Genomic DNA, 16,051 nt, shown 5'->3' with positions numbered 1-16,051 from the left:
TGCTTAGTGTTTGTTTTGATGATGGGCTATTTCTGGATAACTGCGAGTTGAATGCAGCTCATCAGACATAATTAGAAAGGTCACAGCGTGTGTCTTGTTCATAGCTGGCCAAGATGTGCTTGGAGGTAAGTGTGATTTATTTTGACAAGATGTCGAGAAAGGGAACTTAGGGAGACAAGTCGGTATATTTTTGTCTTTCAGCCATCTCCTGATTTTGCCTTGGAAAGGTTTTTTAAACCACAGTTTTTCGAGAAGGTTTAAGAATATTATTTAAGGGCTCTCCTTGTAAGATGACCGCCAAGATCTCCGTATCCCCCGGGGCAGTCGTTTAGTTATTTCAAGAAACATTTGGACGACTGGCAAAGCAGTTTAGCTTTTAAATCTACTAAGCCCAGGCTACTGCCTGGATGTAGCTGTTCCTATTTGTCTGCTCAGACCTCATCCCTGATCCCGGCTCGTTTTCCTTAATAATTTCCAGTGTCCTAATCTGGCCAAGATGTCAGACTCTGTAACAACATCCTCTTAATAAGCACCCTGGAGAGTCAGGTCTGGATGAAAATGTAAAAGTTTCTAATTTTAGTCAAATGTAATTATCCCAGATACCTACAGATTCCAGGGGGTTTAACAATAATTGCATTTTTCCCTCGTCTCTGTATTAATACCCCTCCCCCCCCTCAGTCAGTGTTGCAGTGATATAATTACAGAGATCTGAGGAGGTTCGGCAGAGGAACATAGTCAAGCCCCATATGAGCTGTAACTCTTCTTCAGAAAAGAGCTGACGACTGAGTTTACAGAACTCTGATCGAAGTGGACACGTGTTCTGCTGTGTTTGGGAAGTAATGCTGTTCCCAGGATTGTTTCCCTGTGGTTCATTTAGCTTTGCCTTGAATTAAAATGCCTTTGCGGGGCTTCTAGTGCTTCTACTGCCCCTTTATTATTATAAACATGTTTATGACAAGATCTCCAGGCTGGCTATTGTATTTCATTTATTTATTTGTTTTTTGATTTGTTCCTAACAAGCTTAGTGTTCACGAATGCCATGAAGGAATGTGTGGGTTTGTGTAGTTGCAACCTAATCTATTTGGAGATGAACTTTTTAATATTTGCTTCAGCCCACGGGTGGGCTTTGTAACTCAAGATCTTGGGAGTCTGTGTAATAAACCATGGGAGAGTAAAAGCTTCCCATTGTTGTTGGTATGCGTGCGGGGTCGAGACGGCCACCACACCCCTTACTCAAGTATCACCATATCCACCAGGTCCCTTGGTTCATGTTTGCTCTGTAGGCATGTGTGGACCTGCATGTTTGCAAGGGCACTTTCAATTTAAAAAGGGACTGGGCGTGATTTTTTCCGGCCCACGCTGGTTTGGCTCTGCAGAGTCCTGCCATATTTGTTGTTTCTTTCTGTTATTTCATCATAGGTAGAGGGTAATGGATACTCACATAGTGTTCTGCTTCCTGTTTAATCTCGCCACTACCAAGCCGGTCACATGTTCCAGATCTGCTTTGTCAGACATGACACATACGACCATATGTGCAGCCGTTTTGTGCAATGAAAGCCTGTTACTCCATAATACAGTTGCAGGAAAGCAGCTATTTTTGCTTTTAATCTACTCTTCTTCTAAAATAACATGATTTCTCATTGCAGTTGTCACTTTTACTCTGATATGTAAAGAGCACAATGTAGGAAAACAGAATATGTGAATTTGTTTTAGTTGTCTCACAATCTACAATTATGAGCAAGCGAACCTACAAAAAGAAATATACTTTACATGTTAGTAGCTGTTTTTGTTACTTTACTGAAAATAAATCATCCCCTATTAATGTCAGTTGCATTCTAAATGTGTGTGTGTGTGTGTGTGTGTGTGTGTGTGTGTGTGTGTGTGTGTGTGTGTGTGTGCTTCCTTGAAAAGTATTTTAGTGTATCCAACGATAAAGGCAACATGAAGCTTCTTTTAAATACCGATAGAAGACAGGGTAGCGCACAGGGTTCCACATGCTGACCCATTTTATTATGGCCAATATGGCCTTGCATGCATACCGGCTACCCAGTGGGTAGATTGTAATGAGATAATGTGAAAAAAGCCCCAAATCTGTTCCCAAGGCTACATTAGATAAAACAAGGTTAAAACAAGGCTAAGGTTGATAAGATAAGGTTGGGAGTCTGACCCAAAAATCTGAGTCCTTCTTGCAGCAAATATTCTGGTTTAAGACTTTGCCTGCTTGTCGCCTCGGTCCTGCACGCTGTCGCCAGGCTGGTCAAGCATGTCCAGTCAAGAATGCGACCGTTTTAGCCACCCTATATCCTCTTGTCTTCATGCCTCGTCGTTGCCATTAATAGAAGGATCAGTGGCGTCTGCAGGGGGTGGGTTTGAGGCAGAGAAGGGCAACCGTGAGCTGACCAGGGCTCAGGCGAAAGCAAGGTTTCTCATTGGCCGTTGGAGGTGTTCCAGGGCGACGAACATCCGGGGCAGAGCGTGCACACGTTCGCCGCACCGTTAACAGCTCTGTCACAGAGTCATTAATCACTGCCGTTCTCTCTTCCAGTGCAAGAGCCGCTCAGCTTCGCGCTTGCCAAATTAGGAGTGTGGTGACAACCCCTGACCCAGCTAAGGGTGTAGACCACACTCGGGAAGAGAAGGTCAACTAGAAAGAATAGCAACAGTTTTCATATTATTAGTTTCATCAGTAAAGGCCTGTCACTGTCTTTGTTTGGTAGCAGTTTCTTTATTTAATGTTGCAGCGTGTGGCTTACTGCAGTGGAACGCCCCAGCCTACAGAGAAGGGGGGGGGAATGTGGCTGACAGCATGGCACTCAATTAAGTAGGCTATGTCACTGCTGATGAATCTTGACCTGTCTTGAATGCTGCATCTTATGAAAGAATCAGGCTATGCTGTTCTCCACACTACTTATTTTTTTTTTTCAAAAGAGAGAAACATCATTAATAAATGAGAGAGAGAGCAACTGCTGCTGTTCCCCTGGAATTCTTGTAGATTTGAGCTTTGTTTAGATTGTGTACTTGAAATTCCCCAATGACTGCTGCTATTGTCCACTTAAGGCAGGAAACAGGTCCCTTGGGTTGACTAACATGGGCTAATTCACTTTTGACGTTGTCAGTTAAATGTTAATGCTGTAGTTTTTAGCATCCATGTTGCTTGTAACTGTCATAATGCTCAGTATGTGCAATCCTCCACTCAAAGTCAGTGTCTAGATGAGCAGTAGCCATTGCAAATTGTTTTTGGAATAAACAAGATGGCAACAGTCTGATACCCAGTATGGCTATCAGGCTGATATCAGCAGAAAACTCTGGATTTCATATTAGAGGAGTAAAAAACAATGAATCTTATCAAATCCTGTAACAAATCCATCTTTAAGTAGCACACGCTTAGACTGTGTGATGTGGTGGTGTTAGCTGTGTGGGAGTGTTATCTTGCTAACTTCAGATGTTGCCCATATGTGTATTATATTTGTCTGTACCTGAACACCCTCAGAATGTGTCTGTGCCCTTAAAAACTAATTGAGAAAATGCTAAGTAAAGTTACTTTTGCAAATAATACATTTTTAATAAATGCTGCCCTGATGCAGCTCTGATAAAAATTAACGTCTAATAATTGGTTTTAGGTCATCATAATGTCCTAAGTGCCAAGTGGGTCCCTGCCCAGTTTTATCATCCTTTTTCACCTTTTCAGCATTTTAAAAGCAATTTCATTAATTAAAAAATGTAAAATATGGAGAGCGGTGATAATGTCTGTCTTGCTGGGTGTATGCTTTTAAAATAAACTGCCACGCATGCATACATTTCTGTCCAGTTAAGCGTAGGCTTTGGGTCAGGTTTTAGTTGTGCTTGTTCCATATATACACTGTTGTAACTCAACAGCAGATCATGTGTGGCCATGTTCACAACACAACCAAGCCTGAAGTCATTTACATTCTTAGCAAAGTGTTCTGAACCTTCTCTAAACGTTGAACTTCACTAGATTTATTTTCCAAAGGAATATATGTGACGTTACTTCTTCAGTGCCGTTTAATGACTTGAGTGGGTGCTGTTTTATTTATAAATTGCACTCTACAATTTGATCATTCAAATGAGGGCTCAGTCATGAGTGCATTTTTGTCTTTTAACTGTGAGGCAGATGTTGCTGCAGTAATAGCAGTGGGATTTGTGTGCAGGGAACATATTTTCATATATATTTTTTCTGTTGCTTGCCTGACACATTTCGAAGGCCATGCATTCTTAGGAGCAAGTGTTATCAGAAAGGATGTAGGCATTTTTTGCACAAGCCTGCTTGAACAATTTGCGCGCGAACACTCTGTTTGCTGCAGTTTAGTCCAAGATTAAACATTGTTCCTCTCCAATTACCGATGCTAGTTCTTTTGCGTGTTTAACAAGTCTAGGAATAATGATGAATTAAGAGTCAAAGCACTTTCTTTTCTTCGGTAGCATCTAATGGGGAGAAAGTGTGCCTGGATTTGTTCAACAAGGCATTTCTTGCTCGCCTCCATTTTCCTGAAATGAAGGCTCTGAGCTTCACTGGTCCAGTGACTCTCTCTGAGTGGAATGCGTTTGTAGACAGAGAGTGACTCACTCTCTGCCTTTATAATCCCGTCCAATGGCGCGAGCCCTCCCGAAAGCCTTACGGACAAAGGGTGTCGCAGCGGTGCCAGGAGGAAAAGAGTTTGCAGCCTGCCAGGGCTCCTGCTTCCAGCAGCCGTCTTTCCAGACCTTGCCCCCTAAAATCTTCCTTCCTCCCTCCTAAATCTTAATCTCCCAGCGGACGGCTTCAGTCCCCTAACACAATGGCCCTCTGTAGTAACATGCAGCGCAGAGCCTGCTTTGGGCCTCCTTATTCCTTCTGTGTTTTTGATGAAATGACTTTCTTCTCTGCTGAGTGAGGAAGGTATCAGAAGGCGCTCTTCTGAGGCGGATCGGGTTGTGTTTGACTACTGAAAGGCTGCCAGCGAGCCCAGCGGCGCTACTCTTCTGACCAGCTACAGCCTCTTGTGCCAGGCTGATCAAGAGAGGAATGTAGTGATGGGTGCCTTTTCCCTTTGCCTTTTGTGAGTAGCCCTCACTTCTTGAGTGCTGAAAGGATGTCTTTATCCGCAACCGGAGATGGGTTTAAACTCCTTTTATGTACTTCCAATTCCATCAGGCTTATTGTTAATGCTGAAAACTAGGGCTGTTGAGAAAGGGGGGGAGGTTAAGGTAAAAAGGTCCATAGTAGTTACTGTACCACTACCCAACACTGTCAATCTTGTAATGCCTGATAGGACTCAAGTTTCCAGGTGGAGAAAATAAAGGTGACCAGTTTTCAGCAAGAATGTTCCAGCAACCATCACCACCCAGCCCCCCCACCAACCCCCCACCCCCTTCTCTTTTCACTCTGTTTAAGTGTTATTTGTTAATCAATAGACTTGGTGGTCTGTTTTTCAATCAGACACTCTTGCTGAATCACAGTGAGTGACAAGGGCGTTTGTAGAATTTAAGTAAACATTTTAAATTGACTGAGCCGCCTTGTTTTCTCTGGTGCGGACAGTTTTTATTGGACTCTACCATTCAACTTCTCTTTGCCCAACCTCTTTTGAGGGAAGGGCTGGGCTGGTCAGGCTTAGTGCCTCTGTCTCCCCACACAGAGGTCCGCCCTAGTGCAGTGTCTTCTGCCGCTTGTCTGTAGACTACACTAGTGTGATAAGTTTGTCTTTTGCTGCCTTAATGAAGATTTTCTGAATAGGAGAAACTTGTACTTCATTTTTTGTTTGCAGGGTATCTGTTCCTCCTTATTTGTGGTTAAACATGTTGTTGAATACCTCGGAAAGTAAATAGCTGACTTGTTACACTAATCTGTCATGAGGTTTGTCATTGTAATGTTAGCAAATGAGTACAGAACCTGATGGTGTTGATTGTTAACCAGTGATCAGTGACTTGGTGCTCATTGTCATGGAATGGTTTGGCAAGCAGCGAGTGGGGTTCAAATCTGCCCAGGATCACACTGCAGGGATAGTAGATCGTCCTTAGCTCTGCGAACTATTATGGTACTCTGTTATGCTGTTATTCAGTCAATCATGTTCCATCAGCTCTTAATCTGGAACCTCCACAGGGTTCCTAAACGTGAAAAACACGGTTGTTATTCCACACAGCTTCCCAGTAGTAATCCTGTTTTTCTTCCGTTCATATCTCTTTGATTCCACAACACACAAAACCTGCCTTGTGCAGGTGTCTGGTTGCAGGCTAACAAGAACCAGACTTCAAAGATGGACAAATTGATTATTTTATCTTGGTCAGAACTAACAGGCTTTCTGGCATCGAGAATGAAACGCCACAAGGTATCAGTGGGGTGAGCTTGGTGTACAGGACTGTTGTTTTCTTTAGTGCACTAAAGAAGCTCTCCTCTGTTCTCGCTGGGGATGAACATCTCCAGGAGCGTGAGAGCCAGCTCTTCTCTCATCTCCCTCTCTGCCTCGTTCATAGGCTGAACCCCAGCCAAAGTGGCATTGAGGGGAGGGCCTCTGGGGAAATCAGCTGTATTGTTTGGAGCTCTATCACCCCCTTCAAACGCATAAACTGTGCTGCCCACCCTCCTCCTTTTATACCACTCCTTCTCTTTTTCTGAGCACCCCCACTCTCATGAAAGGACCTGTATGAATAACAAACTTCTAGAGTTCAGCGGTCTCTCTCTGCCCCCCCATGAGACAATGGAGGGGGAAAAAGCGTGCGTTCATCCCCACCACCCCTTTAGAAGTGCTTCAGTCGCTTGGTCACTGTGGACTGACCCCCCTGTCTTAACACATTTCTGTCCACACTTAGGAGGCCTGCTGGTCGACTCGGTGCAAAGGGTGCTTTTTCAGGGGACATGTTTGGTAATGGCTGAGTGAGTTTGCCGGACCAGAGAGAGAAAGCTGTGAATGTTAATCAGATTAGGCTTATCCACCTGTGTGAACAGTGTGTGTGGAGCCAACAGAAAGTGTGTGTGTGTGTGTGTGTGTGGGAGGGGGAGTGGAATAAGGAATCGCCCAGGCTGAATGCAAGTTGCAGAACCATTATTGTGCATGCTGTTTAGATTCCTCAACTAGACATTTGCAGTGTCTCCTTTGGTATTGAAATGCACACTAATGAATTCCCTTCTCTTTTAACAGGTCTCAGCGGCAACCTCTAACAATGGGATTTCAGAACTACTGAAGAGACTGTGACAAAAGACGAGGGAAGAGGGCAAGCGAGGAGAACAAAAGGAGAGGGTTGCGGGGGAGCTGGAGGCGGTTTTGAAAAAGGAATCAGTTCTTTCGGGCCCACTGGGGGGTGTGCATGCTGCCCCCTCAACTGGACATCCTCTTTTGTGCCAGCGCAAGAAAACAAAAGCAAGTATGCCCAATAAACTGAGAGAGTTCCGGGATGCGGGCTGCTGCATGCCGAGGCTTGGGGGCAGGACTACGGCGCTTCTCCTGCTGACAGTAATGCTTGCAGGGGCCCAGGCACATTGGCCCCAGGGGCCCATGGAGGTTCTGGGGGACATTTCTGGGCAGTTGGAGGCTTCCATGCACTCCTCAGTACTTTCCGGTTTCCAGGAAGCGGAAGTGGTGGCGGCCGCGGCGTCACAACCCAGCAGCCTCCCCGACTCAGCAGCGGTGGTGGGACGAGTGTTCCAAATGCGAATCCCCACCAAAGCCAAGGACTCCAGTTGCACAGTTAAGGTGGGACAGTTTTCTCCACTCAGTTATATGTCTGCCTCTGAAATAGGTTGCAAATTTATGCAAGAGAATTTATCCACAGTTATTCATCCCCCTTTTTGCCATTTTGCATATCAGACACTTCTGCATTAGGCTACGTTTCCCAGCAAGCGTACTTAGTGGGAGAAGTGACATTGCCTCTAGCGCTGCTTCACGAAACTTATTCCGTGCTTCCCCTTCTGAGTGAAGGCCCTTAAAAGACAGCGGCCCCTGTAATAACAGAACACCACTTATAAACCACACAAGTTTCGTGTGCACCAAGGGCCAGGGCTCTCAAAGAACTGACACACCCACACTGCATGCAGATTAGTTTCATAAAGCAGGATTTTTCAGTTAACTTTAGCCCATAGTGAGAGTATGTCCAATAGAACTGTACATCTTAGGTTTGTCTGGCTAACTGAGCAATCCTTTTCAGTAAAATGTCTTCCAGCGCTTTGTTTTGCTCTGCAAACGCTTATTGTTTGTTTAAAATGCACTCTGCCTGCTGAGAGGACTTGGTGTTCTTTTCAGTACATTATCACTACCAGAGGAGACTGCCTGTCTGCTGCCTTGGTAGATTGAGGCTGTGTACTATGTACACAAGCATACAAGCATTTTATTTATTCCCCCACCCCTCACCTGACAGTGCAACTTGTTAAATCAGTGTACCAACTTTTAATTAGGTTGGTATTATTCAATGCAATATATATGTAGTGGTTGAAAACATTTACCCTACCCATTTGGTCATCTTAACAACTACCCAAAAGTTCCTGGTCATTTTTCCTCCCTCTTTTCAACTGGTCCATGTCAACTGTTGTTAAAAGCATGACCCCAGCACATATCTCATCATTGTGTTCCTCTGTCCCATGTCAGTGTTAGGAGACTCTCCCATGCCTGCCGTGTAATCCTATATTCACAGGATCATTTCTGCCCTGTCAAGCGCATTTTTAAGTTGGAACCACAAGCCCTTTTGTGCACATTCGGAAAATCTCCTCTGACAGCTGTGCGAAAGAGTGCTAAGACCCAACACTGTGCAGGGTACAGCTGTTGTCTCCAGTTTCCCACCCAAACTAATTCTGCTTTGCCATTCTCACCTTCAGTAAAGTGAATTAGGGTTCCACAGGCATTGAGTGCTGTGCAAAGCACAAAGAAATTCTTTTTTTTCCACAATTCAGAGTATCAGGGTAGGCTAAACAAAGGACAGTTTAATGAAACCTGCTTTGATTGACAGTCATTTTGTCAATTATTATTACAATGGTATTACAATTTTGCCCGTTTTTCTGTGCTCTTCAGATATGAATAGCTATTTAAGTTGACCCTTTGTGTAGTCCTATATAATAGGCCATAAGGATGATAAATAGTGACAGATGTTTCTGTTATTGTTGTCTGTCTCTTTTTTTTTTTTCTTTCTTTCTTCTTTCGAAAGAAACGCTCAGTGAATTTCTTGTGCCCCCCCCTCCACCCCACGTCTGTATTCCACTCCTCCTGTGCCTTCATATTCGCCTGTGACGGCAGGATCCTTCTTCATTCCCCGGCCCCTCCCTTTTTCAACACAAAGACTGGTGCTGAAATCTAATTAGCCTTGGCCGTGTGGTAGCGGAAAGCTCAGTATTTCTGCTGCCCAGACGCAAAAAAAAAGACTTGGAAATGTGAGTCATCCTATGTTTATGGTCAAGTATGAAATGCACCAAGTTAGACCCGTTAAGTTAAGGGGTTCTTCCCTATGTTTTTTTGTTGTGATAGCCCGTGCATAGCAACCAGCTTTGTGGTGCCGGTGTCGTATGGCAGGCTAGCATTACCAAATGCACCAGTGCTCTTTGAAGAATATTTCTATAACTCTGACAAGCCTGTCATTTTCAGAACTGGTTTTGTTGACCTACAGCCTTTTACTCAAACACAGACATTGTAGAAATGGTATGGGGAGAGGAGAATAACCCACATTTTGTGTGTAAGGCTACCAGTACACATGCTCATATGTTCCCTGTGTGTCCACAAGAGTGCAGTGCTGAGAGCTGAATGTTTAAGAAGTGTCTGCCCTTGGCTGTGCTTCCTTCAGCAGAGCTCTGTGGATATAACCTCGTGCCTTCGTTTTGCTCATTATTTTGTTATTTAGGCTATCCCATCTAGTTACCCCATATGGGTCACAGCCTATTTAAAAACTAATTTATTTGTATGCAGTCTTTCACCCTCTCTCCTTAGTCATATCGTGTACAGTGAGATGTTCGCCTACGCAGGCCAAGCGCCTATTCTGAGTGCTGATGTTAGTTTAGTGTCATGCCGAGGTTTGAACAGAGCTTACCAGTCATCCGGCCTGTCTCACGGCTGCCAGGGTATATGTTTTTCTTTACTTCTTTTGCTCTCTCTCTTGCCTAAACTTGCCGTTTTCACAACTGGCAACAGAGACTGACATTCTTTCCCCGCTGAATACAAATTTAGTGCTTTAACTGCACAGAAACAAAATTTTCTCTCCCTGAGATGCTTTATTACTTTGCTTTTGTGGAGAAATGCCAGGACACAGGAGTGACCGTCATTTGATGACCAGGGTTTACCTTTATAGAGCTAACAGAAATAGGAATGTGGAAGCCATTTAGGCCTATTTGGATTTCATATATGCAGAACATATATGTAGTGAGGACACTCAGGTGACCTTAGAAGACCCCAGTTCAGCAGTCTGGTCAATGAGTTTTTAGTTTAAGCGTGGGTTACTTTGAACATTCACACTTTCATCATCTGTGTCCAAGATGTAGCCTTGCATGTCTACCCCCAAAATCCGTTTATTATTTTTCCATTTTTTTTCCTGAGTGTAGGTGTATTCATGCACCACAGTGCGTGATTTTTTATATACGTTTTTAACAGTAAAAAATAAGCTGGAAGACCACTTCCTTATAAACAGTTGCTTGTCCGAACCGAAGGGGTCCAACCTTCATGAAATTTTCCAGTGGAAAGGCTCTGCTCTGCCAATTCCCCCTGTGTCTCCTCAGTCTCCATTTCACCCTCATATCTCAAAGACATGCCTAAGCCTACTCCTTCAAAACTATGAATCTTATCTTTTCAGCTGTCTTCACACCACAACAATAGGGCCTTTTTTCTTGTGGGCTCCTCCACAAGTACATGCTAACAATGGGCCCCTTTCTTCATCTTTCACGGAGGAGTTTTCATTTCTTTCCTTTTAATTCCTTCATGTCGGGGGAGCGTTCCATTCTTCTCCTCCATCTTCACTTGATGGAGATATGGAAGCCTCTCAGGAGATCACAGGCTTGTCCTGTGGTTTAGTTTGTTAAGGTGTGTATGCTCCCTTTATACTGGAGGACAGAGAGTCGATAGTTTTATGAGGCTACCTCACCAGTATACACTGCCCCCACTGCATCATCATGGCAAGCTTGTCACATGTGCTGAAATCAGAAAATGGAAGCCCATAAGGGAACACAGGCATTTTGTGTTGTTGGTTGATGCTTATCCTGCATCTCGTTTCTTTTTCTCTACTTTTTCTTTTAATTCAAGAAAGACTTGCCTTTGGCAGAGACGTCGCTTTCTTTAGAGTGGGTTGTATGAATCATCAGTATGGAAACTATGGTAGCTTAAATGTCAGTGAGTTTAGGGATTTGGCAGTGTGTTTTATGCTGATGTCTTGGTTTCAGGAGCCACAGTAAGGGCTAATACTAAACTTTATATGTAGAACCTAAGGACACATTTAAACTTAAGGACACAGACACAGTAACTTTGTGCTACAAACTCAATGTTTCATGCCACTGTTGAACAGACTTCTCAAGTTTTCCTCAAAGCAGCAATCGCATACAGTGGGGGCAAAAGCAGAATAAATAGCAATCTCAGTCTTGGTCCGTTTTGTAATGGACTGTAAACAATAACTCCCCGCTTTCCTGGATTTGATAGCTGTGTCTATTCTATTTTTAATCCTTCTAAATAGCACCTGTTCAGGGCTTGAACCTCTTTCAGTGCTGCAGTTTTGGTGTTTTAAGTACACTATTCATCAACTGGATTATGGATCAGCCTATAATTAGACTCCTACGTGAATTATTAACATCTTTCTAAGTGAACAAATTGGTAGGTAGTCATTGGTGTGCACTGATGAGAAAACAGCATTTAGGATCACAAAAGATTAAGAAAAAATTGCCCTCTAAAAGGCAAGGTACTGAAGGGTGTGGAAAAGGAGGGTTTGCTTCTCAAACCTCAAAAGCTTAGGGAAAGGAATAAAAAGCCCAGCTGCCACATCCAGAGCTCCCCCAGTGACTGCAGTGTACTGGTTAGAGCATTAATGATCTGTCTCGGGAGCATCGTCTCTACATTATTTATCAACCAGGATTTATTAGCCATCAGTTAAAGGGACTGCAGGCAGATATATAAGATATATTTTTAGATTTGTAGTCCAGTTTGTTTATTTTAATGTATCACTTTCTATTGATTCATTATTACACATTCCTTACTGCCAGGGTTCACTGAACATCTCTCCAGCATAACAGTGTAACTGGTGAAGTCCTTCTTATTTGAGAGAACAGTAGTGCATCTTATTTAAATAACACATCATTAATTTGTATTTCAAAACCTTACAAATGTAAGATGTAGCCTAACAACACTTCTCATGTCTCAGTGTCACCGAACGAAGGCATTGTCCATAAGCCAAACATTTTACTCAACCAGACAGCTGCCTTGAGTAGTTAGAATTTTGTGATGTTTTTGTTTTTTATTTTATTAATATTTGTTAACATTTTTCAATCTAAAAATTGCCTTTTCTTCTGGGATTGTTTTCTGCCTCACTGTTAAACAAATTCTGATTTGTAAGTGGTATCATAAGTGGGGAAACTTTTCTGTTTTAGGATCCGAAATGTGGAACTCCTTTTTGATCTGATGATGACTGACCTTTTTATCATGAAGTTTTGCTTTTTTTATTTTTTATTTTCCTTATGCTTGTTCTATTTTGCACAATTTCTGTGAAGCACCTTGACCTGCAATTTTATAAATGAAAGATTTAGTAGTAGTAGTATCAACAGCAGTAATAATATCTGACCATTCTAATTTTGAGGTATTTCAAGATCAACCTAGTTTAATCTTAGTACAGTTTAAATGCAGATGAATTGGTATACTAATATTTATGTGTATATTTTTCTTTCCAGGTTACTGAGGCAGGCAAAGATACACTACCAGCATGGTTGCATTGGGAACCAGTGAGCAGCACCCTTCAAGGACTTCCTCTGGAGGTAGACAAGGGTGTCCATTACATATCCATCTCCATTACAGATGCAAGTCATGTGTCCCAGAGCCCTGATGTATTCTCCATCGAGGTTCATCCAGAGGAACATGCTGACACTGATCCCATTCAGTTAGCAGCCCAATCAGCCAGCAATGATTCTCAGCCTTTTGTCTGTGGCAATGAAGAGCCTGTTACTGTGCTCACAGTCATTTTGGATGCAGATCTTACCAAGATGAGCTCCAAGCAGAGAGTGGAGCTTTTGGCAAAGATGAAAAAGTTCTCTGGTGTGGGGCTCCAGCACATGAGGATCTTACCTGTTGTCAACAATCGCTTGTTTGATATGTCAGCTTTTATGGCTGGACCAGGAAATGCCAAAAAGGTGGTAGAAAATGGTGCTCTTTTGTCCTGGAAACTAGGCTGTGCCCTGGATCAAAGCAACATTCCCAACATCAGCAGTGTTCAGATTCCAGCAAAGGAAGGGACAATGTCTGCACAGCTGGGATACCCTGTTGTAGGATGGCACATTGCTAACAAGAAGCCTCATGCACCTAAAAGGGTCCGGCGGCAGCTAAACAACACCCCTACACCTGTCCCCTCTTTGCTTCCTCCAACAACGTACCCTGAGCCAACCACCCGCATTGTGCCTACACCTACATCACCATCATTTGGACCGACCTCAGACAGCTCTGCACCGCCTGTCCGGGGCCCTGTACCATGGCCTGTAAGACCCACACAACGTACCAGAGATCCAATTGCCCACACCCCCACAATGGGGCCCCCTCAGCCCACAAAAATTATGGACACCACCAGTACAATTGCTATCCAGCCCACGATGACCAGGCCAGTATATGTTGGTCCTTCTGTAACTCCACCAACACCAACCACAAGGAAACCAACAAAGAGGCCCAAGAAACCCAAGACTACCCCCGTGTCAAGAGAGCCTAAGACCACCACGGCCAAGCCTCCCAGACGCCCACCTCCCTCAGTTGTTTTCCCTGACAGCAATGTGAGACCGGAGTTGCGGAACCCAATTGATCAGGTAAAGGCATACATTGGCACATACTTTGAGGTGAAGATTCCATCAGACACATTCTTTGACAAAGAGGATGGTACAACAGACAAATTAAGACTAACCCTGAGGAAGAACAGTGAAGTTGTTGGAGAGGACTCTTGGATTCAGTTCAATAGCACTAGCCAGTTGCTTTATGGATTACCAGACTGGCAGCATGAGGGTAAACATGAGTACTTTATGCAGGCAACTGACAAAGGTGGTCTCTACACAACAGATGCTTTTGAGGTCCGTGTCAATCGTTTCGGAAACAATGTTAAGCCGCCAGTTCTTTTTGCTGCTCGGTTCCAAGGGGAACCTCGTTCTGTTACCAATGATATCCACAAGAAGATACTTCTCGTCAAGAAGCTGGCCTATTCATTTGGTGATCGCAATTCTAGTTCAATTACGCTGAGAAACATCACCAAGGGGTCCATTGTAGTGGAGTGGACCAACAACAGCCTCCCGCAACACCCGTGCCCCAAGGAGCAGATCCAGGCAATGAGTCGAAGGATCTCTGATGCTGAAGGCAGGCCTTCACCAATATTCAGCAATGCCATGGATCCAGACTTCAGACCCATAAACATCACCATCAAAGGAATGGAAAGCTGTCGCAGCTACATGTTTGTTCCACCAGCTGAAATCTCAGACCCAGTTACAACTACTGTTACTCCCACTTTGGGAGCGGGACGACAGAGCACTGATGATGTTTATCTTCACACGGTCATACCAGCTGTGGTCGTTGCAGCAATTCTGTTGATTGCAGGCATCATTGCCATGATTTGTTATCGTAAGAAGCGCAAGGGGAAGCTTACCATTGAAGATCAGGCAACTTTCATCAAGAAAGGAGTGCCCATCATCTTCGCTGATGAACTTGACGATTCTAAGCCGCCTCCATCATCTAGCATGCCTCTTATCCTTCAAGAGGAGAAACCTCCTCTTCCCCCACCTGAGTACCCCAACATGGCCAGTCCAGAGACAACACCTCTGAACCAGGACCTTTTGGGTGAGTACACAGGCCTACAAGATGAGGACCCTAATGCCCCTCCTTACAAGCCTCCACCCCCCTTCTCTACCCCCATGGAGGGTAAGGGGTCCCGCCCCAAGAACATGACCCCGTACAGATCCCCACCTCCATACGTGCCGCCCTAATGTTTGTTGATCCCTCCGGTTGTGGAGGACAGGGAACTTGTGCAGTTCCAACTCCATTGTTGTCTCTTTGCATTTTTGGATGTTGGAGGGGCTCTGCGGTTTGGGACATTGCGTTGGGAGGGTTGGGACGATTTCGTTAAAAAAAAACCTGGACTTTTGAGGGAAGGTGTGTGGGTAGGGATGGGGGATGTAACTAGGTAGTCTGCAAAGGACACCAAGAGCAACCTCAGCCCCTGACTACTCTGGCTACTGCTGAACAGGTGGGAGATGTGCGCCCTCCAATCCTAGCGCTTTTGTGTCTAGATGGGCTTTTTTTGTTGTTTTATCATTTATATTTCTTTTCGACTGACTTCAGAATCAAACTACTTGCCTAACAGCACTCTTTTTATCTTCTGAACTCCTTGTTTTTGAATAATACATAAAGACAATAAGTAAACTGACTGCAGGTGCAAGTGTTTCGTAGGGACATTCTATGAATGAGGAGAAAACATGACCTAGAGGAACTTGAACAGCCATGCAGACAATTGCAGGCTGTTTTGATTCAATACAGTTTGCCTTTTAACATTAATTATTCTGTTTTTATTCCTTAATCACACGTCTAGTGAAGATGAGCGTAACAAGCCGTAGCCAAAAAGCTCGAGTGAGATGGAACCTTTTTGTAAATTTGAAGGTTGTACTGCTAGAAATTGTTTTTATTATTTTTTTTTTATTATTTTTTTTTTTTATGGTGTCAAAGTAACACTAAAATAACCTGTAGAAAAGCTGTTTTTCACCCCTAAGCGATTGTCATATGATGAGTATATTCTGGCTGATTTGTTTTCGTATCCTCTTCCCCTCCTGTCCCTATGGTGATTCATGCTAGGCCTGAACAGGTAATCACAGATATGAAGATGTCTTATTGTACTGTCTACTTTTTGATATGCATCACTGGTAACTGTTTATAGT

The 16,051-nt window shown here is 43.8% G+C and overlaps 1 protein-coding gene across 3 annotated transcripts in view; it reads left to right on the top strand.

Annotated features, from left to right (window-relative positions):
- Positions 1-15,253, top strand: part of dag1 (dystroglycan 1) — a 32,207-nt gene extending 16,954 nt beyond the window's left edge. For all 3 annotated transcript variants that reach the window (XM_036559298.1, XM_036559299.1, XM_036559300.1), the window contains exons 2-3: positions 7,134-7,685; positions 12,830-15,253. In XM_036559298.1, coding sequence (XP_036415191.1) covers positions 7,359-7,685; positions 12,830-15,106 — 2,604 coding nt within the window. In that variant the 5' untranslated portion in view covers positions 7,134-7,358 and the 3' untranslated portion in view covers positions 15,107-15,253. The remainder of the gene's footprint in view (positions 1-7,133; positions 7,686-12,829) is intronic.
- Positions 15,254-16,051: the final 798 nt, after the last annotated feature.

The sequence above is a fragment of the Colossoma macropomum genome, unplaced genomic scaffold (assembly GCF_904425465.1).
Source record: "Colossoma macropomum unplaced genomic scaffold, Colossoma_macropomum, whole genome shotgun sequence".
Classification (NCBI taxonomy): domain Eukaryota; kingdom Metazoa; phylum Chordata; class Actinopteri; order Characiformes; family Serrasalmidae; genus Colossoma; species Colossoma macropomum.
This window is presented reverse-complemented; position numbering and strand designations above follow the sequence as displayed.